Source organism: Myiozetetes cayanensis, unplaced genomic scaffold, assembly GCF_022539395.1.
Source record: "Myiozetetes cayanensis isolate MyiCay16 unplaced genomic scaffold, myiCay2020 scf1, whole genome shotgun sequence".
Lineage (NCBI taxonomy): Eukaryota > Metazoa > Chordata > Aves > Passeriformes > Tyrannidae > Myiozetetes > Myiozetetes cayanensis.
In genome coordinates, this window is record NW_026086604.1 from 106,404,961 (window position 1) to 106,432,308 (window position 27,348).

A 27,348-nucleotide genomic window follows, 5' to 3' on the forward strand; every position below is an offset into this window, starting at 1 on the left:
TCCTGATAACAACGGTTTCCAGACATGGCATCTTTCTAGTCTCTCATGATCTACATGCTAGTTCTTCAGTACTTAAATAGGGTTGCACTTACCTTCTTGGTTTAGGGTCACTGAAAGTTCAGTGGTTCATTAAAAGAATATTTATTGCTAATCTGTATTACGGCAACAAATGGTGGCATTTTCAGTGGTTTCATCAACTGTGTTTACCTGGTTTAATGTGATTATGACATTTAAAACACAGGGAATATGCAGCACTATCAAGAAATGAGAAAAAAAGAGGGGGTAAGAAGAGTGTGTCCAGTGACTGACTCTGCTTACCTGTAGATCTCTAGGATAGTTCCATTACTTCTGAAGGTTTCTTATAAATTACATTAATGCAATCAAGCAGCAGAATCTGGCCCTTCTTTTCTTTAGCCTGTCTTGTCTAACTGCTGAGGAAGAACACATTTTATTTGTGCTCGCAAGAAGTAAATTGCCAACAAAAGCTTAGCTTGCCTTTTTGTGTTCCCTTCTGGGACTGAACACAGGCCAATTTAAAGTGCAGATGTTTAATAATACAAGTTGTGCTCGCACAAAATACAGTTGAAAGCTGCAAAAAGGTATGCTTGTGCTGAGATAGGTTTATGTGTTTTGTGTGAAAATTGTTTTCAAATGTTGAATCATGGGATGAAAGATTATTTAGGTTTGTGAATATTTGACACTTAGACTCTACACCCAGCAGTAAAACTGACTGACCTGTCACCTGTAATCTTATGGGGGAAATATGTAATGTATTATGCCAAGAATCATCTCATCTCTGTAGATGGTTGGGTAATGTTATGAAAGAGGAGAGTGTTTATTTTAAATGAAAACCTACCAAGCAAAACTTTATACATGAAAGGTGAGTGTTACTGAGCAGGGAATTCAGTCCAGGAAGTTGGGGCACCTGAATTCTGTTGTTGCCTGGGATTTTTTTTGGGGTTCTTTTGACAAATATTATATGTCATTAGATATTAAAAACCGTAGCAGAATGAAACTAAGCCTTATTTTTTCAGTGCTTTAAATATCTACATTAGTCTTCCATATTTCCAGTCAGTTTAAATTTTTAAACCTTTTTTTTTCTTTAAATACTCTTTATTAGCTATTTATTATGTTTTATAAGTAATTTTTTATTTTCTGTATTGACAGACTATTAATACTGTGATTTTTTTTTCTCTTTTGTGCTTATTTTTAACAGGATTCTTTGGCAGCAGAGATAGAAGGGTCAATGAGGAAAGAACTGCATTTAGATGAACCCGACTCTCCTGACTTGGCGTACGACTAAAAAGAATTGGTTCCTAATTGATTGATTATATCTGAAGTTAATTATTATTGGATGAGAACTAAAAAGGGAATAGTAGAGCTAGAGATTTAGAAATAAATATTTCTGGCCAAGTGTGCATGATAGAGAGAAAGGAAAATAAATTGTCTAGTTATTGGGGTTGTTTTATTTTCTGCTAAAAGTGCCAAAAGAAAACACCTATATATAGGTTTTGCCTCGACTTACAAATTTTTTGTCCTCATTTGTGAGTACTGAGAATGAGAAAAGTTTTCTTTTCTTGTGTGTTACCATGCTAGGTTTCTTCTCATAATTAGGAGAGTTCAATTCAGTGGGTTTTCTCTTCAGGTTTTATAACATTTATACCAGGTGATTATCGATCTAATCCAGTTTTAGAGGGAGAACGTCAGTGCAGAAAGGGATTTGGAATGGTTGGGTACTTACAGTGTGATGCCCATTACACCTGTGCTAAAGTTCTCTTGAATTAAACAGGAGAGTAGTTTGGAACAAGTTAAGTACTTGTGACAGTCCAGAAGTTATAAATAGATACAGCTTGGCAGAAATGGCCTCACTGACGCCAGCTGCACGTGTATTCCAGTGGTTTATCTCACCAACTTGTACAAAACATGGATTGTTTAATTTGAAACAAGTTAATCCAGTTTACAGGGTCTGTTAGAGAAACAGAGTTTACAAAGAAAGGACAGTCAGAAGGTACAATAGACACTTCCCAGAAACCTTCTAATTACATGTACAAAAAGCTTGACTCGTACTTTAGCCTTCTCTGAGCTGGAGCCAAGAATTGTAAATAGGGCTTTGACAGAGTTAAATGATTAAATTGATTAAGAAAGTGTAAGGTCAGAAATATGTGAGCATGCTCAAACCCTATAGAATCCTTTTGTCCTTCCAGAATAATCTAACTTAAGGCTTGTTTAACTTCTTTAGAATGTCTTTTATATTGCTTTGCATGTACTAAAGGAGGATACTTTTTTTTGGTTGCATGGCTTGGTTTTATTTACTTGTGCAGTGCTAGTACCTGTAACCTCCTATGGGACTGTTTATAGATAAATACCATTAAATTCAGCCTCTTAAAGATAAACAGCTACAGACTTGGAGCCTACACACAAAGAGTGCAACTTCTGAGCACTCATGGTTAGAAGGAAAGAAATTTGAATGACATTAAAAAGCATAAGGCGTACTGTCACTTCTACATCCTGGCAATGTTACCTTTCAGCTAGAATGAATCTGCTGTTCTTGTGTTCAGCCACTGTTGAACTGTAAAACAAAGAAGCAGTGGCACTTCTGTAGCATGATGTGGGGCAACTTTATTTTGTCAAGAAATTGCTGCTGAAATGTCACCTGATCTTAATCTTGAAGCAGGTGAATAGTGTTATGGACAATCACCAGGGCAATATTAATAAAAATGAACTGTGAAACTAGGACAAAAATTAGGTTTTCAGCCTTAACAACCTCTCTTTTGACTCTTGTCTGGTATATTTCTGGGAATTTTTTTTGGTTTTTTATTTAACTACTCATTTCGGGGGTTAGATATTGATTCCAAAGAGAAAAGATACAAGACTTGCTTGCACAGAGTGACTCAGGAGAGTAAATTCAAATTCTCCTTTAAAATTAATTAGCCAGTTCATAGTTAAGAATTGAATGGAGATCAATTTTGTTTTCTAAAAACTCATTTCCACATAATGGCTTTACAGCATTTTTAACTGATGTACTGAAATGTTCTTTCACTTATTTTTTTATTAATATTTGAAAGGGTCCATGCACATAATTGTCAAATGTTCTGTCAAAAATATTCTAGGGCAATGGAAGAATTATGCTGATAGATTGAGTAATGGCCAGAGTGTTGCAAGTATAGGACCCTCTGCATACTACTTTGCAGAAACTATACATAAAACCACAGTGGTTGGTGGAGCTGTGAATAGGAAGGACTGATAATAAGCTGTTACTTCTTTCTCTGTTCCTTCTTAAGGTAAGAGGGTACTGTGTAATTATTAACTGTGTTTATGTCTTTCAGTCATCAGAAGCGGGTCTTCGAGACGGTGAGAAATGTTAATCAAGTTGTCAAGCAGAGATCCATGACTCCGTCACCAATGAATATCCCAGGCTCTAACCAGTCCTCTGCTATGAACTCAGTCATTTCTAGCTGCGTCAGCACTCCACGTTCCAGTTTCTATGGGGGAGACATCTCTAACATTATGATAGACAACAAGACCAATAGCATCATCTTGGAGACAGAATCCCCTGACAACGGGTCAGTACTGTAGCACTGGACTTTGCTTTTGTTTCACTCCTGACATAAAGGCAAAATGTTTCTATTTTCTTCTTTTTGTGTTATAGTTTTTGAGTACTCAAGTTTGTTTAAAAAGGAACCCTTTTTGACGCTATTGTTTATCAATCAGTGTCTGCAACTCACATCTGTTCTGAGATGCAGCATTTCTAGATGATGTAAAACCACTCTTGTTTTTGCAACTGTGGGCCGATACTTATAAGTAACTGTATTTTCACCATTTTATGTAAATGCTGGGGAATTCTGATCTCAATTGCAGCTGCAGTTAACTCTTTTGATCCTAAAAATAAAGTGTACATCTGTAGGTTATCTAATATGAAAACTTGTGAATGAAACCAATCAGAACTTCATTTTTCTAGCTACTTGTCCCTTCCCCCAGTACACCTCCACACTATGCTCTATATTTGTTTCAGTAAAAGCGACTGTGTTTTTCAGCATAAATACTCATGTGATTCACTATAGTGTTCTTGCATCATTGGCCCTGTAAGATGTGGCCTGCTTACTTGAATTTGTCTAACTCTAAGGCATACAACAAGAAGTCATCTCTCATCTCTTGGTAGGAGTAAGCTCATAAGTGCAGGTTTTCAAACTAGGGGTGTCCTGCCAGGAACTAGATTTCAAAACTGTTTTAGTATGAAATAGAAACAAAAGATTGGTGTTTGCCCTTGGGCTTGGTGGATGAGTAGCAAGTTGTTGCCAGAGATAGTAATTTAAAAGTACTGGTGAAAAACTGTCGTGTAGAAGTTTTAAGCATGTCTAAGAATGTTTTTCTCCTTCCCCCTACTTTTTTTTTTTTTTTTTTTTTGTGTGTGTGTGTGTGTCCCCTCTTATGTTTTAGAAATGAGGACAGGATGAAGAAGCCTGGAACTCCAGGGACTCCAGGCTCCAGTGACCTAGAGACTGCCCTTCGTAGGCTCTCCCTCAGGCGGGAGAATTACCTCTCAGAGCGGAAGTTCTTTGAAGAAGAGCAAGAAAGGAAGTTGCGGGAACTGGCAGAAAAGGGAGAACTCCATAGTGGTTCCGTTACCCCCACAGAGAGCATCATGTCACTGGGAACTCACTCCAGATTTTCAGAATTCACTGGATATTCAGGAATGTCTATCAGCAGTCGCTCCTACCTACCAGAAAAGCTTCAGATTGTGAAACCACTAGAAGGTGATAACAAAGGGCCTCGCCCTTTATCTGTTGTTCTTAGTGACTCTTTATGGTCTCTTATCCATCACCAGAAAGCAGGAAATCTTTGCAATACATATTCTTTTTACTTTAGAGACAGTAATCCACGATGTTGGTTTGAGATCTTCTAAAAACTATGTTTTCTCACAAGCCTTAAAAGTGTTAGGAAATAACTCCAGCCAAGGCAATAAAATAAATATTACAGGCTACATGTGTATCAGCAGTGCAGCTTTACAACTGACCTAAATGTTACCATTTCACATTAGGAAAAGGATGGTCGATAAGTATACAAAATCTAAACAACAAGAATTCTATAAATTTGTGTCTAGAAAGATCTTTACCTACTTTAATTACTCCGGTTGTAAGACTACTTCAGTGATTAAAAATAATCTGTGGATTTTAATTGGCTTTTTGAGTGGTCACACATGAGTCACTATGGCTTTGCATTTCATGTGTGAAATAGGTGGGGGGTTTTAAAGTCAGTTTTCCTTCATATATTATCTCAGGAAAAGGTAAGATACAAGTAGATCATAGTCAGGGCTAGAGCTTTATTTCTAGGTTCATTTCAGTAGTCTGTCTAAAAAATGCTGACAGATAACATACTATATAGTCGACCTGACTTTCTTCAGTTCTTTCAGGTTGTAGCTGGAAGTTAGTAGAGTCCTTCAGGTTTTGAACAAAATTAACCTGTTTTCCTGTAGTTTTCCTCATTCACAGACACACTAGTTAACATCATTTAGCTTTGGCTTCTCTCTCTCTTCTCCTTTATGAACTCTTGTATTACATTGCAATTGTGTGTGTTTTAGTTGCAGAAGTTCCTTTTTTTCATATTTTTAGAACTAACTTATTTCATATATAAGGAGGATTTAGCATGACATACTCAGAAGCAAAACCAACCATTCTTATGTCCTGAAGAAAGTGGTGTACTGTATCTACCTATTCAAATGAAACTGTAGCCATAGTATACAAATGCATACTGTCTTGCAGATTTTAATAGTTTGTTTTCGTGGCTGCTTTTAAATGGTCATAAAATTCTTGTACCACATGAGGGAAATGATGATCCAGCTTTGTTTCAGTTTCTGGTTGCTACTACTGTAATAGATTTCTGTCACCATCCCATTATATCCTCTTTTTTCTTCCAATAAACTCTTTAAATCTTTATCATCTTTCTATCTGTCTGTTTGGTTTTTTTTCCTGGTTTTGTTTATAGTTCTCACTGAGTCATTTTTCTCTTAAAATTACTGCACCATTTAAAGCACTTCTTGTGTTTGGTTTTAGATCTTATTTGTAGTATGTTTGTGTCTGCCTGTTTCATAAGTTTAATGTTTGCTAACTTTCATTAACTACATGTTTATGATTTTGTTCTTCACTTCAGCTTAGTTTCTTTCCCAAGTATTTTTCATGAGATTTAATTTTTGTTTTCAACTTCATGGATGCTTTCAGACTGCTGGGGCAAAATAGTCTGCTGTACCAGTAGACTGTTATTGGTAGTTGTGCCTTTAGTTTTATTACTGTTTTACTATGGATGCTCATGCCGTAAAATGGAAGAAATAAAAATTAATTCTGTAATAATTTCAGGTTAATGACTCCTTCAAAGCACTCTTTTAAATCCCACAGTAAAATAAATAGGGTGACAGAAGTACTAAGAAATTACTTATCTTTTGCACCTTTAAAAAAACAAACCCATGCTTTCTTTTAGTCAAAACAGAAGGATTGCTTGATGTGACATGCTTTAGTTGCAGTCTAGTGGGGCTTTTTTTTTTTGCTTTCTTTTTTAAACTGTGCATCTGTAGCTTGTTGTGCCGTGAGCGTGAAATAGCACTACCAGTGTCCTGTAGGAAAACTAAAACCTTCAACTGATTGTGTCTTCACCCACTTTATTGCAATTGTGACAGGAACACATTGTGAATTTCTGACTTTCTCTGACTCTTATAGTCTGCATTGGATCATACAAGGGTATCAGCAATATTGGGGAAAAAAGTCGTTTACTCCATACACACACTTATTTTGGTCTTATATTCCTTCTTCCTTCAGTTTGGCAATCCCACTGTTGCACAGTAATGCCAACCTTTTCTGATAGCATAATTTACAAAGTGGTCCAGCAGTTGCCTGGGACTGAATGTAGGCCAAGGAGGTGCTGTATTTTTCTTTTTTTTTTTGACTTTTGCACCTTTTTTTCCTTATGATTGGGTATTTATTTACAACTGTTGCATTGGTTTGTACATTTGAGTTAATTTTCTTCATGGCAAAGGTAAAGATCCCTTACTCACATTTTAACTCAGATCAACATTAAACTCAGATATCCTCCTTTTTGTGATGAAGCTTAGGCCATTTTGATTTCAAGTTTCCGAAAGAAACCAGCAACATATAGTTTCAGTGGAAATATTAAAGCTCAAAATGCAGATATTTTGGTAAATGTCTTTCCTATGAGATGATATGTGTTAAAATTAAAAGCTTGTTTTCTGCAGAGTTTATTTTAAGCATAAGATTTGGTGAGATTTAAGGTGACAAAGATTACGTCTTCAGAAACTAGCACATAGAAGTTAATTAACTTTTTATATTTGCATGCAGTGCAGAAAGACATTTTGATTACCATTTTTCTTTAAATCTTGGAGTATAGTCTGACAGCAAACCTTAGTTAAGGCTTGACAATATCTGGCACTTCTTTACCTTATGGGATATTTCTTTTATATAGAAGCAAAAAGCTTGGCCTTTGTGACAGTTCAGAGTAAATACAAGTTATACAGATGTCTCTTTTCTACAGTTATCTATTTGGGGGTTATAATGGTTTCAACTCAAGGGTACCAATCCCCTTTAGTCCCTCAAAACTTACTTTAAATAAATAAATAAAAAAAAAGGCAAATCTGTTTATTCTGAGGGAAAAATTACAGAAAAAGTGAGATAAGCGTAATTAAAATGCTGCCCACTGATCCCAACCATTCCGGAGAAAGAGTTTTTCCCTGTTCACTTCCTATTCCACATTAAGCTTCCTGAAATAAAATATCCTTATGTGAAATGACAGTTTTTCTCATTCCATAGTATTTTTCTCAGATGGAAAAGAATATATGTAAGAGCCATCCCTTCTCTACTTATATACAGTTGTTTAGGTTTTTTGGTACATATACCATGCAACTAATTGAACATTCTTAGTCTTTGAATATGGGTGAGATATTTGTGTGCCAGCTCATTGAATGAGTATTCTGCTTTGGGATGAGGGGACAGGAATAAGACAACAAATACTACTCTAATTTGAGCTGGCAGAGATGCAAGTTTTTTGTTTGTGTCATAGGACATGTAAGGTTTTAAGTCACACATTTCAACCCAGTAGTGAGGATGGGCACGTAGGAAAACATAGGCCCTTGCGAGCAGTGTTTAATCACTGCTTGAGGAATCAGATAAATCCTGCCCTGATTGCAGTGGGCCCATCTCGGTGTATATATCAGTTTATCTTGATCCATTGCTGTTTCTGACTAATTGTCTCCTATTAAACATTGAATGTTAAATGCTTTTCTCTGTAAAGTGTACCTCCTTCCTCAAAACATTTCTGTACCAAGGATGAAGCTACAGGTACAGTAGCATTTAGTTCTGTAGTAGTTGAGTTCCTGTAGCATAGGGGCCATACAGGTGTTTAGACTTGATGTATAGTTCAGAAGTATCTGCTTACACGTGCCTGAAGCTCATGGGGCTTTCTAACATATGATACACAGCTGAAATTGCTGTGCAGTCTGTGTGACTTACTGTCCTCCTGTTAGCCACTGGTAGTAAATTCTGGCATGTTCTCAGCACCTGTCTTAGTGTGAGCTTAACATGGGAATATGTGGTTTATGCTCCTCTTAGAGCTTTCTGTGATGGTGCTCAGTTCAACTGTTAGATGTAAATCCTTTCTGCTCCTGCTTAATCCCATGAATTGAAACGGATGAGAGTATTTATGGGGAGGGGATGTGCATGTGCACAGGTATGCCACAGCTCACCACCAGGCTTTGCCCAAGTGCTGATGTGATCAGTTTATTTCACACAGATGTGGAAATGCTGAAGCATAGGTGAAGCAGTTTTGTCTTGTAGCATGTCTTCTTAGACATATTAAACCCAGAAACATTAAAGGTCTGGAGCTTCCAAACCTTTGGTCTTCTGAATAAACGAAGTGGGACTTTCTGTCTTTTAGGTCCTGGATTGATTACTAATTTATTTTTGTTGTCTTTCTGTGCCCTTTCAAGGTTCTGCCACTTTGCACCACTGGCAGCAGCTGGCTCAGCCTCACTTGGGTGGGATCCTGGACCCCAGGCCCGGAGTTGTCACTAAGGGCTTCAGGACCCTAGACCTGGACCTGGATGAAGTGTACTGCCTTAATGACTATGAGGAAGATGAGACAGGTGACATTTCTTACAAGGGCCTAACTACCTCGACGCCAGTTCAGCACACAGAGACCTCAGGTGAGAGGTCACAAGCACAACTGACTGTTTCAGACAACAAGAATAACCCCCGCCAATCTCAGGCTTTCACAGAGGAGATGCAGGAGTCCGCGACTGACGATGATGAGGGGTCTGGTGAGGGAAACTCATTAAGTCCAGTAAAACTGACATCTTTTCAGGATTTTGATTACTGGGCCATTCTCACGTCTCTCCAGAACAGCATCCATAATATCGCTTTGTGTGTAGCATCTGCACGTTAACGCGTGCAGTGGTTAGAACATAACCATTCTAACATTTGCTCAAAAGTCGTTTCCTTGACAATCTTTTAATTTGTTTTTCAGTAACAGCATCTGTGGTCAATATTTTACTCTACTTTGATAAGAGAAGGCTGCTAAAAGGAAGTGGTTTGTTCACAAACCTTTGTGTGGCACGTGTGCAACTTGTATGTGTGTTTAGTGCACGCTGTTCAGTGTATGTAATGTATGGATTACATATATTTTGTATGACTATAGTGCAGATACTCTTCTGACTGTTCATAAGAGATGTTGCCATGCTTTAGATTTTTGTACAAAGACTAAACGATTGGTGTTCTAAAGGTACATCTAAGTTGCCTTTGCTGAAACAAATGGAAGTGCCTCGAAAATCACCAAAGAAGTTCTGTAAGTGTAATTCACTTACCTCAGATACAGTTACCTGTTTTTAAAGTCCTTTTGAGATAAAGAATTAAGAGGATGTTTGTATGCAGTGACTAATGACATTTCCCTCTCAACCACAGTGTTGAATCCTGTCCTTCCTATTTATACCATATTAAGAAGTAAACATTTTTAAGTGACAGTACTGCAGGAGTTACTAGACACTCTGAACTGACATTAGCAGTCTGTTATTGCACAAGGTTACAGGTTCTCAAGACTATAGATGTGTTTTGAGTTCATGTGGTTTCTTTTGTGTTCTTAGGTTTTGGGGGGTTTGTTTTAATAAGCTATATAATCTTCATTAAGATTTGCCTCTGGTAAAGAATTATATTTAAGATTCAGAAAATTACCAGAACTCGGGTTTTTTCAGACTTCTTGTTTTTATGTAACTACTTTAAATGAAGACACTTCCTTCCCTTTCCTTTTTCTGGGATAAATCATAACTTAATATTTGGCTAGTTTTCAGAAGATTAGATTATCTCAGGGCTAAACAGTAATATATCTGTTATTATCATGACATGCAGAGTATCCTTAACTCTCACTGCAATGGCAGTTCAGTGCTTTTAGCTATTTTCTAAACTATTTTTATTTTAACTATTTTATTATAAGCTACTTTTTGCAGTCAGGTGTATTAAGGTGAAATCATAGAATCATAGAATCATTAAGGTTGGAAAAGACAGCTAAGGTCGTTGAGCCCAGCTGTTAACCCAAAACTGCCAAATCCATCCCTAAGCCATGTCCCTAAGTGTCACATCTGCAGGTCTTTTAAATACCTCCAGGGACAGAGACTCAACCACTTCCCTGGGCAGCCTATTCCAATTCTTCAGCATTCAAACCCTTCAGCTTTCCTTTCCATTGGCAAAAATTGTCTTTGTTCTAAGAGATCTGTTGCCAGGAAATATTCTTTATATTATTTTTTATATTGACATGGAAATAAATAATGCCTCTGCAGCAGTTAATGTACCATTTTGGATATTATCCAGGTTTTTTATAATTTTGAAGTGTCTGGGTAGCAACAGCAAGAAAAGCTGGAGATAAAGGGAAACAGAGGCTGATATAATCAAAGACTGAAATAACTGGTGTTTTTAGGATCAAGGGAATAAAAGATTGAACAAAAGATATTAATTTTAAAGTCTGTTGCTGCACAGAGGAAGGGAACAAGCAGTTCTTCATGTACTCAGGATTGTGCAAAAAAGTTTCTTGGGCTACACTTTGAACAATTTTCTAATTGTAAGAATTTTCAACACAAGAACATGTCAAAAGTGTGGAAAAACTGATTGTCATGGGCTCTACATAGACAAAGATAGAGTTTAGGTTCCTTGGTTTTTTTAAGAATGGGTTAGTAAAACATTTCTGGGTAATAATTTGGAAGAGTTCTTTCTTTGGAGTAGAACAATAAATCTAACCCTGCTCTGTGATTATGAACTGGCAAGAAAGTTTGGTATTTTCATCCATTTTCTGTCTACATTACAATTTGAATACAGGTCACTGTCATTAATAGGTTATTTACTGATTACTGCTAATTTTTCCTGGGAAAACTCTGTCTCGGACAAGGGTTTTAAGCAAATTCCCTACATTGTAAGTTGGTGAAGTAGGTAAAATCTATGAAATTGTTCTAGCAATCCTTTGTATTGTTCTCTAGGTAATTTTAATACATTACAGAAATAAATGGGTAAAAAATTAATAACTTAAGGATGAACAAGTGCATGGAAAATTTTGGGTTCCCATCCTCCTTTCAAACTGTCCATCTGCCTAGGCTTTAAGAGTATCCATGAGCTACCAACTCATTACTGGTTGCATTGCTCAAATTAAGTAAAGAGACTGCTATATCTGCTTTTTGGGGAAGCGCTTTGTCAGATGTTATACAAGGAGAAAACAACTGTAGATGTTTTCAGAGTATGCACTTACTAATGAGGCAGTGTTTCTTAGGATCCACAATTTGCCCACTGAAGAATTCCTTTTGGGAGAAGAGGTGTGTGCTTAGCTTATGAATTTTATTTTTTATGTAAATAACCATTGCTTCTCTGGAAAAAGCCTTCTCAGCATTCTTTTTCCTGGATTTCTCTGTAAGAAATGTGAGGCAGGTTGGAGTGTGCATGGACATGTGGCTCCTTAGAGCCCTGTCATGAGTCCAAATTTCCAGCCTCTTTGCTTGCAGGATTCCAAGGGAGTTTCCAGTTGGCAGTGTACAGAATAAACTCTTGCTAGAAAATGTGGAAGTAAAATAAAAAGGGAAGGAGAGAAATATCTTGGATACAGTCTTTAGTGATAGTGCTTTTGCTTATAATCCAAGATAGCTCCATTGTGGAAAAATCTAGTTCAAGACATTTTAAAAAGCCAGGAAGTATCATCTTACAGTTGCTGTTGGCAGACCATAAAGTGTGCCAGTCTAGGGCTACAGGTCTTCTATCCTCAGACCAAAATGTCTTTAGTAATACAGTGCCTACAAGGACATTCCCAGCAGGTTTAGGTCACCGTAGTCTGTTGGGCAGGTTTCTGCTTCCTTGTATCGTATGCTCTGAGCCTTCTATCTTGCCATTTTTGCACTGGAGGTGTTCTCTGGCAGAGTACCTGTGAGTTACAATCCTGGAGTTTCCCTGTCCCTGTGTTGGCACCTGTAGTATCCACTGATAGATAGAACAGTTTCCTCACCATAAATGCATATTGTATCCCAGTTACGGCACTGGATATTTCAGAAGAAATGAACATGTTTGTACTTTATGATCTGCAGTTGATCTGTTGGAGGTGCTGTGTGTGGGTAGACTAACTTTAGGGGAGGATTGTAAATTCCAGAATTGCATTTCTAGCCTAATACCCAGGAAGAGGTTGACATTTTTATATCATTTGTTTGTACACTCAGCATAATTGGAATCATAAAGAAGTTACAGGATGCAGTGTTCTTAATACCATCTAGGGCAAGTAATTTTTGCAGCCCAAATTTTTGTTCTGTGAAAGAAAATGTAGTATGTTATAAAACTGTACAGAATCTGTTTTGGAGGGAGGGGTTGTTGGGGCTATTTTTTTGTTTGGTTTGTTGTGGTTTTTAGTTCAAACAAAAAACCCCAAACAAACCATTCAAAGCACTTAATAATGTTATGAATGTTCTAATTTTGAAGCTGGAAGGGCTACACCATGCAGCACATGTTTAATTGCCTGCTAGTATTGGGTGCATGAACTGGTCTTTCAGTACTTGTGTTTGAGTTCCACTGATTGATTGCTTTGAATAGACATGTGCACATCATTACGGGATCAGCACTCTTGTATTTCATGTTTTGACCTTAATCACAACATGGTGATCTTTCCAAAAGATGCCTAAAATCATAAAAACACATAATGAATGTCTTATGTTTGAGTTGGTTTTAGAAGGATTACTATACGTGCTTCTGAAAGGTTACATTGTACAGAAAAGCAATAAATTTTTAACTCTTCTTAGAACTAAGGTATTGATTCATATTTAAATATATCTTATTTTCAAATGGCATGAATATCTTACAGTAATTATTTCTTTAGGAGAAGTCTATTAACAGTTGCTGTCTATGCTGTTAAAATGCTATAATTTTATTTTGGGGATCCTAACCTGCATAAACTCCTATTGAAGCCACATTAAATACTTTGAAGTCTTTTTACATCTGTGCTCCATGGTTACATACATAGGAAAAAGTGACCTCAACCTGAAGAAGACCCTGTCCAAAGAATATCTGCCTTCGTTCAGTTTTTCCTCTCTTGTTTCCAAAGGCAAAATAAGTGAAAAGTTTGGAAAAGCAGATAGGCAGGAAAGAATTTTGTTGCTTAAGAAGCAGAAGTAACACTCCTGGCATAGATGTATGAATTCTTGGAAGTTTTGAGTATTTACAGTTACTCCTAAAGCCAGTGTTTTCTGAAGGACGTCTGAAGGCACCTAAACACCTTCATGAGAGCACCATGCTCACATTTTACAGCTGTTGTGTGTATCACCCATCTCCTTTTTATTGTAGTAGTTAACCCAGGCATCAGCTTCAGCACACCCTATATTCCACCTGTTCTGTCAGCCAGGCATTTTCAGTACAGGTAGCACTGGGTTTCACAGCTCTCACCTTAAGATACCTCTCAATGGTCCTTCATTATCCTCTTTCAAAACAGTCAGAGCTTTTCTTTTCTATTCAGCAATAAAATGAACTTCTCATGCTTTACAGCATTATCTGTTGCTCGAAGGACTCCTCAACCTGATTGCCATTTCCTCCCTGTCTCAACAGCCTGTGCTAAAGAAATGCCCAAATTCCAGTGCAGTCCCTGCTCAAAGATCAGGGAACCATGTTTCCTCCTTTTCTTAAAATGTGCTACAGAAATAATGAGCAGAGTGGCTTGCTTCAGAATTGGACTAAAACGTTACCTTTGTGCCAATTTGGATCAAGTCATACTCTGAGGATTTCCATTTTTTTAATTTCCTAATAATTTTTTTTGAAGTTAATTTCTTAATAGATCTGCCAGAATAGATATTTTTATATATATAAAAAGGTTTATTGGACACTGTGAGCTCTCTGCATCCTCACTGTTATTTCAGCAAATTTGAGTTTGGATCCAATGGTACAAAATTAATGGTGTTTTAGTATAGCTAATTATTACGAATACTTCTCCAACTCATTTTTTCTTGAGATCTTCTTGTGGATGAGGCAGGCCAGTAGCTTGCATACTGTAGCTTAGTACCCCGCTCTGCACAAGCTGGTTCAAACACAGATTAAACAGCCTTTTGAAGGTTCCCTGGGCAGAAGATCATGTCCTAAACATATCTGTTTTGCTGTTTACACTTAGCACAATGGCCTGTAAGCTCTGAGTCTGAATCTGAATCTGAGACAGCTCTGAGCTATATAAAATCAGCTTTGTGTTTTGAAGGAGGAAAGCTCAGTCTGTTTTACCACAAGATGGAGCTCTCTGTTTGTCTGGAACTTACCTTTTTTTGCACTATTTTAATAGAAGTTTCTACAGCGCTGTTGTGCTTACAGCAGGAGAGTCTCTTTCAGCTGTAATGTTTTGCATTTTTTCTGTAATGCCTATGAATTGTTTGGGAAAGCTTGAAGTGAAGAATCATTAATTCCTGAGAATAAACAAAACATGATCCAGCAGCAATTTTAGGTTTAGCTTTAATTTTAATTTAGGGGGAAAATGCACAGTTTGCACATGTTTCCTGGCAGATGAAATCACATCATATTTCTGTAAATTTTGTTAAGCACTGAATTATGTTCATATTCTTTTTCATGCAGATAGCAAAGTATGGTTATTAAACTGCTACTACTTTGAAAAAGAGGGTATAAGTAAAACATTTGGTTTCAGACACAGTTACGTGGAAGGGGTGTTTATATTACAAAAATAATGCTTTGGTGTATGTGTATATGAAGATAGTCTCTCTTTTTAAAAATATATTATTTCCTCATGAAAATATACCAACTCAGGAAAGGGCCATTCGTGTGTAAAATTACTAAGTTAGGAATGAATCATTTTGTTTCTATTTTATAAACTTTGTTCATTTACAGCAACAGGTTCTCACTCTTTTTACTGTGTCCAAAGGATGGAAAATGCTACAGCAATTGATACACCCCATTGTTGACTGATGGAGGATGAAGCTGGTACAGGACTTTCTTAGTGGTATTTGAGGGTGGAATACATCCATGGAAATGGATAGATTTTTTTTATCATTTCAACTTTTTTCCTCTTATTAGAGTCAGTGATTTCTCTACTTTTAGCAGCCTTCTCCTATCTGTGACTCATTAATAGCAATGAGTCTTGCTTTTGCTAATGCGGCTATGTATCTTCAGTATGCCTGTCTCCAATCTGAGGGGATGCCCAGTGAATATTGCAAATGGGGAAAATGCACTGATTGTATTTACAGCTATGTGCTTTGGGTTGAGCTTGCAATCTTAAATCAGCATTGCTTTATTCTGTTCTCTATTCATCATCCAGGGATAACTGCTTTGTTTCTAATTGATTTATGTTAAAGTCCTGTGTCTTCTCTAAATAACCAACTTTTTCATGTCCAGTTATTTGAGCTCTTTCTCCAGATTTTCTTATAACTCTCTACAATATGGAGAGAATCATGATTGCTAGGCTGTGCTCCCTTGTAATAGTTTTAATAGTGCTCACACTAATCTCTAAAGCAACTGGATTCCTGAAGCTTCATAATTACCATCTCTGGAGGTGAAGTAGAGCTTGTTGTTATGTTATGCCGTGCTAACATTTGAGTGTGTTAACATGACACTCCAGTGGGTTTTTAGAAACATCCCTCTTTAATGTACAGCAGTACATTGCAGTGCTAACTAGAAGTTACCTCACATTGTTTGCTTAACCACTTCTGCTTCCACTGTTCACACTCCCCGTGCTCTACCCTTCTCACACCACTTACATGTGTTCTGAAAGGGCTACCTAACTGCACACACTGTTTTGGAGCTGTGATACTTTATATGTGAAGAAGGGAACACAGCCACAATTAAGACTTGCCTTGCTTCTGCTCAGCTTCTCTGGAAGTTCAGAATGGTGTCTGGTCTAGCTGGTCGGTCTGTCTGTCCTTTGCAATGTGTTGAATAGTTGTGTACGGTGGTATTAAAATGTGGCTTAATCAGGGAATGGCTCAGAGGGTTGGGTAGGACTGAGGGGGAGGGAGCTGCACACGGTTTTTATTGTGCATGTCTTTCAGCCACTGCTGAGTTTGGTTACTAATTAAGAGAACCTATGCAATCATGATATCTTTAATGTAATATTTAACTCTGGGTATTTTTCAATCAGCTTTTGAGATGCATGGCTCTTAAATTCTGTAGTTGTTTTGCAGTGACCACAGCTGCATTATATAGCAGGTTAGTACAGTCATGGAAGTATTTCTATGAAGAGAAAAGAAATTGGCCTAAGTCCTCAATTTTTTAAATTGATCTATATTGCTTCTTTCCCAAATCACTGGGAATGCACTGACAGAGTGGCAGTTTTACAGCAGCATTTGTCAGGAAATTTATTTACTAAACTGTTCAGAAATATTCAGAATCTGCTATATTATGCAGCTGAGGACATACATTCTTAAAGAAGAACCTAATCACAGGCACAAGAGAAATGTCACAGATGTGCAGTAGTGGATCCAAAAAACTACCACTTTTCCATACTGTGGATGACAAAAATCAGAAACAATAATCAATATGTGTTCATCCCCTCCCCACCTCAACAATCCATATTCCTGTAGCATTAGCCAGATGGATCCATTACTGAGAAGTAATGGGGATGCCTTTTTGTGGATCAATCTAAAAGCTGAAATGTGCAAGCATTCAGAAAATCCTGGTGCTCCTGAGCTGGTACTAGAAAATGCTGCTTGTAATTTCCCATTGATGCAAGTTGCTAGTTTAGATAAGGGCTAGCATTTCAAACACTGCCTGGCCTGAATTTGGCTTGAGCAAGACTTATTATGGTCATGGACAAGTTTCAGCAGACCTTTTCAGCACTGGCCTTGGAGTCCTACAGGTGTTTCTTGTGGAGGACAAGTGTCTGTTAAAGTAACACTTGTGTATTTCACTCTTCTTACATTGATCCCATCAAGGTGCCTCATCACTTTTTGCATCTGTCTTAATCTGCACACAAAAGTTTGATTTTCCCCTTTTCTGTGTAAAATGCAAAGAATTTGCTTTTTTTTAATTTAGTACCTCATCCTGGGAAGTGCATGTCACAAACCAACTCCACCTTCACCTTCACCACCTGCCGCATTCTGCACCCCTCCGATGAACTCACACGAGTCACTCCAAGGTAAGGGATTCCTGTGATGGCAAAGCCTTCAGCTCTGTCAGAGTTTCCCCTCTAAGGAAATGCAAAGTAATGACATAAGCAAGAGCATTAGCTGCACTGGTGAATTACAACACACCCACAGATTATTCCTCCCGTTCTGAGTTACCTCAACCTGATTTTGAGAGGCATGTGTAATGTTTTAAAAAGCCAATCAAAGTATCTTAAATTTTGTTGTCTCTAGTTAAGATATTTTAGGATCAGACATAACCATGTTAGCTTCTGATATCAAAACCTGGCTCCTCTTGATCTCAGACTAATTGTAGTCCTCATATGTAAATGCACAGAATGTGGTCTCATAAAAAAATTTATAAAGAGCTTTTTCCAGGGAGGAAAAGTCTAAATCTTTTCTCTCTGAAGAAAACAGGATCTGCAGGTAAAGAAATCCAGGAAGTACATGAGGAACAGATGAGGAAACATGCATTAATCAGAAACAGAGAGATGTCTACTTTGTTCCTTGGTGTAATTGTTGGAAATGAGTTCATAGTAGCCAGATTGAAACTAATGAACTGGCGTAGCAATAGTAATTGGCGTGTATAGGCAATGCATGCTGACAGAAGGCCTCATGGAAGGGGAAGATCTGAGAACCAGGGAGTGTGTGTGAATTTCATACCTAAACAGGGAGCTTTGCTTCCTTAGCAAATCAGTATTTAAAAAGTGTTCTTTTCTGTTTAGAAATAGAATGCCTCATTGATTTCCCTGCCCCTTCCAGCTCCTGTATGGGAGCATACCATTGTGTAGGTCCCCACTCAGAGATGATATGTCTAGACCTATTTAGACATGAGATGGGCACTGACTGCCTATGAAGGGCATGAAAAGTAAAGGTATTGAATATGAAAACTTGTCAGGTGGAAAGGAAATGGGTGATGATTAAATGTAACTTTTCTTCTTCCCTTTCTGGACTTAGTTAATAGTGGCCTGGGTGGTTTTTCATTACTCTTTTCTGTCTTCCTTTCCCATCAAAAGGATTACTGAAGAGATCCTCTTAAATGGCTGCAGTTCTGTTTTAATTTTCTTGTTATTATTGAATTGCCTTCATTTGTGGTCATAATAAACTCATTGGTTACTAAATCTAACAAATCAGCCAGAACAGACAACTAAATTCAGCACATTTACAGCTGCCTCAGTTAAACTGAAGTTCATTGTTCATTCAGGAGGACAAAGAGCAAAATAAACAACGTGATATTTTCAGCAGATGTGTTTAAGGAGCTCCTCCTTACCAACTATAAATGATTCTTCACAGGTCATGTGAGGAGGACGAGGAAACTGCGTTATGTCTCGTTATGCTGAGAGGAGGTATAGGGCAGACACTATGACCCAGCGTGGTCAGGGGTGAGCAACACTGCCAGCAGCATCTGTGCTGGCAGGGTCATGACAAGGAATGCTTGTGTGTGTGGCACCAGCTAACCCCAAGGAGGTTTGGCATTTACCTGAGTGGTTGCATTTTAACCAATGCGTACCCCAGGTGTCGCTCTAACCTGACTAAATTTCATCTAGCTAAATGAAATGCTCATCTATTTATTTCCTTTCTCAATCTAACTCGTAAACTGTCACTGGGCTGAGTTGCTGAGACCACTTCGAGTCTATTTCTGTAGTTGTGTCCAGGCTACCCTGTGGTGTTGGTCAGTTTGATGGGAAAAGTATTTCCCCGTTAAAGCAATGCCAAAATGATAGACAAGAAAAGTAACACCTACAACTGCTTTCTTGCAGGAATGGTTTGTTTTTTTAATTGCACTGGTGTGTGTAACTGTGCTGACAAATTAGTAGAAATACTAATCTAAACATCTGTGCAACTGAAATCTGTAGCTGGAAAGAGTGAAGCTGTTGGAGTTAATAAGCCATTGGAGTGCTCTAGTTTTCATCTTGTGACTAGGACATCATTGGAAACCTGATAATTAACACCATATTTCTGGGTTTCTGAAATGTATATGGTCCTACCTTGTAGAAAGTCAGCTCATGCAGTAAGTTCTTTCTTTTCTCTCCTTCACGCTTTTCAAGGTTTCTGTATTCTGTGGGAGATGAGATGACCATGGTGACTGTCACTGCTTTTTAGTTTCACTGTGAACTGAAATCAGAGCTAGGAGGGTCCAGCTTTAATCAATGTTTAAGAGAAGAATTGTGAACTAACTTCATTCAGCCTTGCCTTCAGTGTGCTGCTGCAGTGGGTGTGCGTGGCCTCCGTAGCTCTGGTGGGAGTTGTGCCCCTCCCCTGCTGCCGATACAGCCCAGGCAGAGTGGAGAGGACATCTCGGTGTGCCAGTACGTGCACTGACAGCCACAGCACACACGGGGGTGCAAGGAGACCGATTCCACAGCCGTTTAGCAAGGCTGCTTTTCTGATTACATCTACTGGCTTTCTCAAACGTGTTTCACTACAGTTTATTGGGAGGAATATATGGGATTCCTCCTGTTGAACTGCGACTGCAAGGTAAAAATCCTTTGGCAGTTTCATTTGCTTACAGCAGAGGTTGGCACAGTTCCAAATCACTGTCAGAGATCACATTGGTCAGATTCTGTTCAGCCACAGAAAGAAGATATGACATGAGATTTCATAGCATCATGCTAATTAAGGAGTGCCTTAAAGATATGCTGATTTTTAGAAGACCACTGGACTAGATTTTCTGTTGTTATGTGAAGTCATGCAGCCTGATCACTGTAAACCATGGATCTAGATGATGTTCTGAGCTCATCAGAAGCTGTGGCTCAGAACAAAACATTCCAGGGTGTCTAACCTGACACTCACAGTAGTGTTGGCTACACAGAGTTCATTAATCTAAGGTGAAATGAGACTGCAAATTCCAGCCAAGACATCATCTCAACCCTTTTGTCCATATAGGCAAAAAGGATGCAATTAATTCACTGGCCTGAGTCTTCTCTATACCTGGAAATCCATCCAGATTGTCTCAATTGGCTCTTTGAGGCATTTCTTGGTACAGAGAACCCACCTTAAGTTAAAGTTGTATGTTATGGCTGAGCCAATCCAATAGTGTGGTTCTGCTGAAAAGGGAAGATCCCACTCTTTCCCTTGTTCCTTCCCCTCCCAGCTGCTTAGTTTTCCCACTTTCTTGCACTGGCTTTGGTTTTTGTCTGACTCTTTGCTGAGTGTCTTCTGCTTGGTAACATGGTAAGATGAGGGGGAAGATTTTCTTCTTTGAACAATGGTGAGCTCAGGTCAGTGAATTCTCTGTTAACATCAAGTGTTGCATTGCTCCAGACCCTTTAAATGCCATTAGAGATGATGAACCTGTGCCTAGGAGATATTACTGTGGAATTACATTTTTTTTGTGTGTGTATGTATGGAAAAGATCGTAATTTGAGCACAGTTAGAAAAAGCTGGAAAGGTGGTTTTTTTTGAAGGTGCATGGAACTCTTGAGATTCTCCCACCAGACATGAACTTGGAGTATCACGGATGTCCCACATGCATTATTTCTGGAATAACTGTGTATACTGTGTCTTAATGAATGAATGGTGTAGCTTGGACTGAGATATATTTTGAGTGGAGATTGTCCATAAGTAAACATGCTGTAAGTAAATCAGGCCAACCTGATCTATTAGAAACAAGTTTTTTAAGGTTGGCACTGTAGTGCCAGAAACAGTCAAACCTGTTCGTGAGATCTTAACACTGTGGCACAAAGGATTTGGAAAGTCTCTTTTGTAGTTATTCTTTGGAAATAGGTGCTGTATTAAGTCTGTGTTCATTTAGCTGAGCAGCTTGTGGGGTGAGGGCAATCTACCAGATACTATTTGGTATGCTTCAAGAATTCCCAATCCCTAGTAACTAGCAGTAGTGTGCTTAAGAAAACAAAGTGCCATAAGATAGCACTAAACTTAAGTATGTAATGTATGTCCCTTGTTCTAAACATGTAGATTATTGCCATTTAATATTTTCTTGTCCTCTTCCTGTATGTATTTTGAGAAGAAAGAAGTGGAATTGAGGTGCAATTTAGGACTGTTTCAAACTATAAAAATTGTTTTACCAAATTAACTGCAGAATGGCTCTTTGTCATGCTCAGTTTGCTGCTGAGTTACCAGTTACCCACTGGCCAATTGACAAGAGCTTGACTGGATTTTTCTTATTACTTCTGTTAACTATTCATACCATTGTGCATCTCCATCAAAAGGCAGATCCCCCATCTCCTTCCCCTTCAGTGAAAGCAAATTCAGCATAAGAGGGGAAGGAGGGTTTGACCTTACAGAAGTGCATGTTGGTGGCAATTGCAGCTTCCAACAGCTTTTCTACAAATACTTCTGTAGCAAATAAATTCCCCTCCTCCCTGACCACTCTCTGTTATGACCCAGGAGAACCAGAAGGAGTGGCAGTTCTCTGTGCTCAGAAGTGACTATAGAAAGTAAATGTCTTGCTGATACCATTGGTCAAGTCTCCCCCATTTCTTTGTCTCACAGAAACCACTATGGAGTTGTGACAGTAGATCAGGAAGAAAAATTGAAGATGTTGGTTACAAACCTATCAATAGTTTGTAGAAGGAATGTGGTACTGGCTGTTGCAGATTGCATTAATTCTGTGAGACTGGGCTATGAAGTGTGTGAAGTGGAGATATGTTTTGTAAGATACAATGGTTTTGCACTTGTAATCACATTTGTGAGGAGCTGGGAACTGTCAGTGTCCTGTGCACTCTCCAAATGGATAAAAGGCCCTGCTCAGGGTTAAAAATCTTGCTTGCACTGAGTTTTAATTGCCTGCTGGAGAGAATAATTTGACTGCTCCTTTGCTTTCAGCCTTAACGCAGCACCTACTCCAGCTTGTGGCAGCATTAGCAATTTGAAAGGCACCCCAGTGGCTACTCCCTGCACTCCTCGGCGTCTGAGTTTGGCTGAGTCCTTCACCAACCTCCGTGAATCCACGACGACAATGAGCACGTCTCTGGGGCTGGTGTGGCTGCTGAAGGAAAGGGGCATCTCAGCAGCAGTGTACAATCCGCAGAGCTGGGACAGAGCCAGCAGGAGCACCCTGCTGAACACATACTCCCCTAAAATGGCCATCATTCCCTCCACTCCACCAAACTCACCTATGCAGACACCTTCTTCTTCCCCTCCATCTTTTGAGTTCAAGTGCACCAGCCCACCTTATGACAACTTCTTGGCTTCAAAGCCTGCTAGTTCAATCTTGAAGGAGGTGAGGAATAAAAAGAACATCAGGAACAGTGAGAGCCAGACTGATGTGTCTGTTTCCAACCTTAATCTCGTGGACAAAGTCAAGAGATTTGGTATCGCCAAAGTTGTGAGTTCAGGGCAAACATCGGCTCCTCCTTTAACTGATGACCAGGGACCTCTTCTCTGTGGGGCACAGGGACCAGTGAGGGCCCTTGTTCCTGGAGGCCTGGCACCAGATGGTCTCCCACTGGGCTGCCCTGCCGTGACCAGCGCCATCGGAGGCATCCAGCTGAACACTGGCATCCGAAGGAACCGGAGCTTCCCCACCATGGTGGGTTCCAGCATGCAGATGAAAGGCCCGACATCTCTCACTTCGGGGATCCTCATGGGAACCAAGCTCCCGAAGCAAACTAGCTTACGATGAAGGACTTTATTTTTACAGCTAGTCTTTTTAAATTAAGATACTCAGATTCTTTCTCCATTCTCCCTTTTCCTTCCCCCACCACCCCTTCATTGCCTCTTGAGTTTGACAAATCAACTTCGTGCCTAATGGGAGAAATGTGTAAACTTTGTATAAAATGTGTAAATATGTACCAGATCTATTGTAACTAATTGGATTATTTTACTGTTCAATTGAGTGCAAAAGGCTCTATGTTATGATTGCTGTATTAAGGTTAACTTGCTAACCTTTTGAAAAGGTTTTTTTTAAGATGCACTGAAAAAAAAAAACAAAAGAGCAAAACCAACGAAAAATAACTTGACTAGAAAAACGTGAATTCTGTAGCTAGCCTAACTTGAGTCAAAGGTGCATGGGAAGCTATTGAATGTGTTATGTGAGACCTCTCATTACATCACTTGAAGCATGGGAGCATTTGTGCTTCGCTAAATACTGAAAAAAGCACTCAGTTTAACATGTGGTAGTTTCAATTTTGCCTCTGTAGATGAGTTGAGCTGAGTTATTGGAGTGCCTGGCTATTATGCCTGAATGGGTGAAACTTTTTTTTTCCTGTTCTGTATTTGCCTCCTCCCCAAAATTATAAACTTGAACTGTGTTGAGGTCAGCAGGCCTACTGGGTACCTGGAATAGTGACATATTCCTACCACCACTGTTTCTTTTGGCATGCTTACACTCTGTGCAACTTCTTTTTTTTTGTTTCTTTGCTTTTGTCATTTTTGTTTGTTTGGTTTGGGGGTTTTTTGTTTTCGTTTTCTTTTTCAATGCTGCACTGGATTGTGGAAGGGAAAATGCTTTACTATGTGTTGCTGCCACTGAAACACGCTTTGTCAGTGCCCCCAAAGAAAAGAGTTTTCACAGCTTGTGAGGTAAACACAGCAGTGACTTCCTAGAAGTCAAAATTGTGGAACAGATTGACAGATAAGAATGTTATAAAAGAACATGTAGCAAAACCAGTGTTAGGAAAAGGTTTGTCCTTGAAACCTCAGCAGAGAACCACAGAAAACATTTAGTAATGGAATGGTACAGGCTGGAAAGAGCAACTTGCAGTCCTGGAGCTGATCTTCATGTTTCATTCATGTCGAAGACCATGGCCTTGTAAGCAGGGTAAGAATATTCCCTACTGATTTTCTGTGTTCTTTTTTCAGAGAAACCTTTTTCGTCTGAAGTGGGAGGGACCTTAGCATAGGTAAAAACATGGGAGACACTTTATTTTCACAGTGTCTTTAAACTGAAAAAATACCTGCCAATACCAAACATATAACTCCCTGCTTTTTCAGAAAGGAAACGAAAGACGTCGCACAGCCTTTATTTGCCAGGCAATCCGAACTATATCACAATTTTTTCTCTCTTCCTCCCAAACTTTTGCTGGGTGCCTGTAGGAAGAGCTGAAATACCTTGGAACTGGAACAAACTGGAGGGAGATTGTTTCTAAAGCAGAGCTGAGACATGCGGCTTTTTTGGAAGAGGGGATGGAGAGGAGCGAAGAGGGAGGTTTAGCATCCACTTTCTTTTCCTTGCACTTCTTGTGGCATCTAAATCAAGCTCCCTCTTTGTTGCCATTATCACACTACATGTAATTGCCATGAATTGCCATTTGTACCAGACTGTTACTAAATTATTAGCACTGATAATTTCTTGTATAAATGAAACTGTCTTTTAGTCTTTGTGATGAGAGATAGGTGGGTGGTTTGTTTTTTTTCTGAATGAAGTAGATATTGCGGTAGTGCTATGGACACTAAGGATATTTTTTGAGAAAGAAAAAAAAACCACATTGGTCAGTTACAGCATGTGTTTGAAAACTATTTATTCTATAAACTTACAATGTTTTAGTAAAATGCCATCAGCTCTGTTTGCTGTTGTATGTGTGCACTTATTGCAAGTAAATTTAAGTATCTTTTTATTTGAATGTATCTTAAACCAGTAGATAGAATAACAGTTGATTCTGGAAAAAAAAATATGGACTTAATGGACCATTTTATATACCCAGAGGAAGAAAGCAATACCATATGAGAACTTAAAGTGTAGAAGTTAATCATGCAATTGGAAGTATTTAGCCTTTGAATAAGCAGTAGGAGCTGTCCACCCACCAGAGAAAGCTATTGTAACACATCAAAAAGATGAAACTTAATTTTTTCTTCACTAATATCAATAAAATAACAGAAAAATTGCACTGTTGTGTATTACTCAATTTTTTTCTTGTTCTTTGAAGGTGATAAATCTTCCATCTCGATCCCTTGCTGTCATCTCTCAGTCAAAGCAAACTAAGAGGAGATCACCAGGTTTAGTTTTTAAATTCTTAGAGAAATGGTTGAAAAGTTTTCAGATTGCTGGAACAGGTAAAGCTTGGGTCAAAACAAAGAGTATAGAACTAAATGTGGGGGGTTATTTCTATTTGAATTCCAAGAAAGCAGAATTGAGTGTTGTGTGGTTTCTGTATTTTGAGGGGGAGAGGGGTGTGGATTCTCCATCCTGATATGATACAAAACCTGTAGTAAAAAAATGTGAAAGTACAGAGTTAAGGAGGAAATATCCTGTGTTTTCCTACTTAGACAGAAGTGAGGTCTGCTTTTATCTAGGATCTTCACTAATGGGAGAGGGAACAGCACACTGATTAAACACCAGGTAATGAGAAATAAAAAAGCTTCACACATGGTGAAAGCTAAGTAGTGGTAAAAGCTCCCTGGACGAGGAAGAAGACAGGTAATAATTCCTAGGCAGCCTCATACATTGAGGAGAGGGATGTGTATGTGAGGTTTAGAGAAAAATAGTACCATTTATATAGCATACTTGCTACAGAGAGAATTTGGGATAGCAGTAGTGCCAAAATAAGCTTGTGAAGGGCCTGCATTAGTGTGACGCAGTGCCATACGCCAGCTGTGAGAGACGCTGATGCCATGCTGGGCACATCCAGGTACTGTGTCATTGAGTACAGAGACTCATCCTCTCTCTCTACCCAGCTTCAAGCCTTGGCAAAATTTGTGATCAGGAAGTCATTGGTTAACGGGAGGGATCCAGGGAGGATGAGCACTGCGCATCTGGCTCTCTTCTCCTGGGGACAGGAGAGCAAGCGACATTCCAGGGAAGAGGGGAGCTGAGGCTGATAGGTAGGGTGCCTGCAGCTTTACCATGAGTAGGATTTTGGATTCAGTTAACTTATAGAAGGGTGTGTACATACATATGTAATGGGAAGGAAATCTGGAAACCATTGCAGATGCTCAGAAGAGAAAGCTAGGAGGGAAGCCCTCATGAATACTTGTGGGACTTACTAATGAAGATCCATGCTTAAGGTTTAAAAAGAGAAGAGTTCTGCTTGGAGAAAACCACGTTCTGTTAATGATAAATCATAGAATCATCATAGAATGGTTTGGGTTGGAAAGGACCTTAAAGATCATCTAGTTCCAATCCCTCTGCCATGGGCAGGGACAGCTTTCACCAGACCAGGTTGCCCAGAGCCCCATCCAGCCTGGCCTTGAACATTTCCAAGGATGGGACATCCAAAGCTTGTCTGTGCCAATGCCTCATCACCCTCACAGTAAAGCATTTTTTCCTAATATCTAATCTAAACCTACTCTCAGTTAAAGCCATTAGCCCTTGTCCTATGACTACATGCCTTTGTAAAAGTCCCTCTCCAGTTCCCTGTAAAAAGTCTTTCTCCAGGCTATACTGTGTCAGGATGTTGTTTGGACCATTTGGACTGGGTCTGTCCTGCCTCATTTAAAAAGCAAGTATTCTCAGTCAGAGATATGACCAAAGAAGGACTCCCACCTAAATTGGAGCGCTTTGCAACCATAATTCTGCCTGCATGTCTCTTCTTGAAAAACTGTAGTATTAAGCTATAAGCATTACAAGGAAGATATTTTCTCCTATTATAGCTAAAAAATAAGATTTTGAAGAGTAAGTCAGACAAGATAAATCCTTTTTTTTACAAGCTTATTTTTTTATCTGGATATTACAGTGGACAAAGTCAGGTGCTTATAGCCTCATACGGTACCTTCCTGGGCCCTTGGGAATGAAGATGCAGCCCTGCAAGTCCAGTTCCTGGATCCTTCCAGTTGCTGCCTTGATCAGAAGCTCAAACCCTGAGCTCATTGATGATGCAATTGGGGAACAAGTGACAGTG

The 27,348-nt window shown here is 38.8% G+C and overlaps 1 protein-coding gene across 5 annotated transcripts in view; it reads left to right on the forward strand.

Moving 5' to 3' along the window:
* Positions 1 to 25,398, forward strand: part of TRAK1 (trafficking kinesin protein 1) — a 130,262-nt gene extending 104,864 nt beyond the window's left edge. For 3 of the 5 annotated variants that reach the window (XM_050307574.1, XM_050307587.1, XM_050307583.1), the window contains 6 exons: positions 1,217 to 1,293; positions 3,327 to 3,563; positions 4,438 to 4,754; positions 8,987 to 9,316; positions 17,520 to 17,622; positions 22,397 to 25,398. In XM_050307574.1, the coding sequence (XP_050163531.1) occupies positions 1,217 to 1,293; positions 3,327 to 3,563; positions 4,438 to 4,754; positions 8,987 to 9,316; positions 17,520 to 17,622; positions 22,397 to 23,195 (1,863 nt within the window). In that variant the 3' untranslated portion in view covers positions 23,196 to 25,398. The remainder of the gene's footprint in view (positions 1 to 1,216; positions 1,294 to 3,326; positions 3,564 to 4,437; positions 4,755 to 8,986; positions 9,317 to 17,519; positions 17,623 to 22,396) is intronic. The other 2 variants (XM_050307564.1, XM_050307593.1) reach the window with 1 other exon arrangement.
* Positions 25,399 to 27,348: the final 1,950 nt, after the last annotated feature.